Raw genomic sequence first — 2,239 nt, forward strand, 5'->3', positions numbered from 1 at the left:
GAATCTCTCCCCCGCTCCCTGTCTCACTCCGGGCAGCATCATCTCCTCTCTACGGAAGGACCGGGTCAGGCCAGCTGGCAGAACCTTGACAGCTTGTCCTTTGACTCCCCTTAATTTGAATAAAGAGCGAATGGAGGGAGTGGCAGATGATGCAGAAGCAAGATGATCCCCTACCAGTGGTTGAAGAACCTCTGAGGTGACAAGCAACATGCAGAGGTGGCAAAGGCCCGTGAACTGACCTGGCAGGAGTCCTTTCCTAGGGCATTGTAACCACAGACGGTCCCTTTCTTGACCATGTTAGCCTCACTCCTCAACTTCTTCTTGATTATCTCGTTACACTTCTCATGGCGAATGATGCTTTGTTCGGCCTCCTGAAGCAGTTCTGGAGCTGCGTCTTTAGAATCTGTAAAGATAATTTCGGAGCGGGTGGGTCTGCTTAGTGGGCCCGGACGGAGGCCCCTGGCACCCACTCTGGATCTCAAAGGTGTGTTCATATACAGACACCCTCTCCGCAGTGGATACTGTCCCCACCTAACACTGGAGGAAATGAGGCCCAAAGCTGACGTGGGGAGAGGAGGAGGTAAGAATCAAAGCCAGGGCAGGAGAAAGAAGAACAGGTCAGGACAGGGAGAGGTGAGCCCTGATCGGCCTGAGAAATCAAAGCCAAGTATCTGTCACTCTGCGTAGTATTAGTAATAGTGACAGGTGTCCTATACATCAGTAAGGTGTCTTTAGAGCAGGACCACAGACTCTCGGACAGAAAGTGCCCCAAAGGTACTAAATCCAGCCTCTCCCCCATGGGGATAGGAAGCTTTACAGTTTCACCGAGAGGCGTGTTTGTTCCCTGGCCCCTTCTCACTCACAGAAATCTCCTCATCCACCAAGGCAAGTCCTTCTAGTTTGGGACAGCTCAGATTAGCAGGCAGATCGACACCCCCATGAGCTAAAATCCACCCTAGAAAGAACCCCCTTGCTTGTCACCCAAGCCTCTAGGTCCTGACATGCTAATAGAAATTTGCAACACCATTAAATTACTTCCTAGCCGCATCTCCGCCACCCTCCTCCCTTACTCACTTGCTGGCAAACTGCCTCCCTGTCTCTTTAGCAGCCTCTCCCGAGCCCGAGTCTGTTACAGTCTGGCTTCACCGTCTCACCTTTTTCGTGTAATTTTCCCCATCCGGTCACCCAGCACTCTGTACCAGCTTGCACCATGAAAGCCTTTTCTGGGAAGCACACGGGCTGGATGTGTGAGGTGTAATTCACAGGGAACTCGAGCAGAGCCAAAGCAATGTCATTTTCGATCGTTCCAAAAGGCTTATAATCTTCGTGGATCACGATATCTATAATCGGGACCTTGAGTGCCGTCCCGGAGGTATGCCTCATGTGTATGTCTCCTATCTTCGCCGTGTAGTCCAGATGGCTGCAGAGAGATCTTCGAGGTTCTACACCCCCCTTCCGCGTGCTCCAGCTTCTTCCCAGCCAGTTCCCATCTCCAATGCCAGCCATAGGCCGCTTGCCTCCCTCCAAACCACATCCCTTCCCCCGGACCCCGGGCCACTCTATCCAGTGGTTCTCGAAGTTTAGTCCCCAGATGAGCAGCATCAGTTGTATCACCTAGGAACTTGTGAGAAGTGCAAATTCTTGGGTCTTACTCCTGACCTATTGAATTGAATGGGGGTCAGGGACAGGCAACCTGTGTTTTAACAAGCTCTCCAGGTATTCCTAGGCTTAGTAAAGTTTGAGGCGTTGATTTAGCCAAGTTACTACACTCACGCCCTTTAATTAGTCTTCCTTCAAAGTCTTTGTTCGTACACTGTCTCCCAACTGTCACCTCTCCCCTTTCCTGCCGCTCGATGAAGGCTAATCATCCCAGGTGGCTGTGAACCCGATTTTGGATTTGACTTTCCAGGCTACCAAGGGCCCTAACATCACCTACCTCTGACTACAACCTGAAGAAGAGGGACCGTGACCCCCCTTTTCCTGATGAGGAAGACAGAGCTCCGGGAAGGGGACAGGACTGGTTCCAGGCCAGGGGCCCAAGCCCCGAGTCTGGAACACTCACCCATATATGCAGTGGGCGGCCGTCAGCACCCAGCGGCTGGCAACGAGGGAGCCTCCGCACACGTGTTCATCGTCGATCTGCAGGCTCACCTGCCAGGGCCACTTCTTCTGTGAAGCCGGCCTTCCACCAACTATCCTCATACTCCGATGGCCACACCCTGGAGCGGGTCAGTGAAGG

At 52.8% G+C, this 2,239-nt stretch overlaps 1 protein-coding gene across 1 annotated transcript in view; it reads right to left on the reverse strand.

The window, feature by feature from the left end:
- The window catches only part of LOC111728763 (serine protease 45-like), a 14,721-nt gene extending 12,519 nt beyond the window's left edge, over positions 1-2,202 (reverse strand). Inside the window, exons 1-2 of the mRNA XM_023520556.1 lie at positions 2,063-2,202; positions 1,155-1,420 (exon numbers count right to left, since the gene is read on the reverse strand). Of these exons, the coding sequence (XP_023376324.1) occupies positions 1,155-1,420; positions 2,063-2,202 (406 nt within the window). The remainder of the gene's footprint in view (positions 1-1,154; positions 1,421-2,062) is intronic.
- Positions 2,203-2,239: the final 37 nt, after the last annotated feature.

The sequence above is a fragment of the Pteropus vampyrus genome, unplaced genomic scaffold (assembly GCF_000151845.1).
Source record: "Pteropus vampyrus isolate Shadow unplaced genomic scaffold, Pvam_2.0 Scaffold271, whole genome shotgun sequence".
NCBI lineage: Eukaryota > Metazoa > Chordata > Mammalia > Chiroptera > Pteropodidae > Pteropus > Pteropus vampyrus.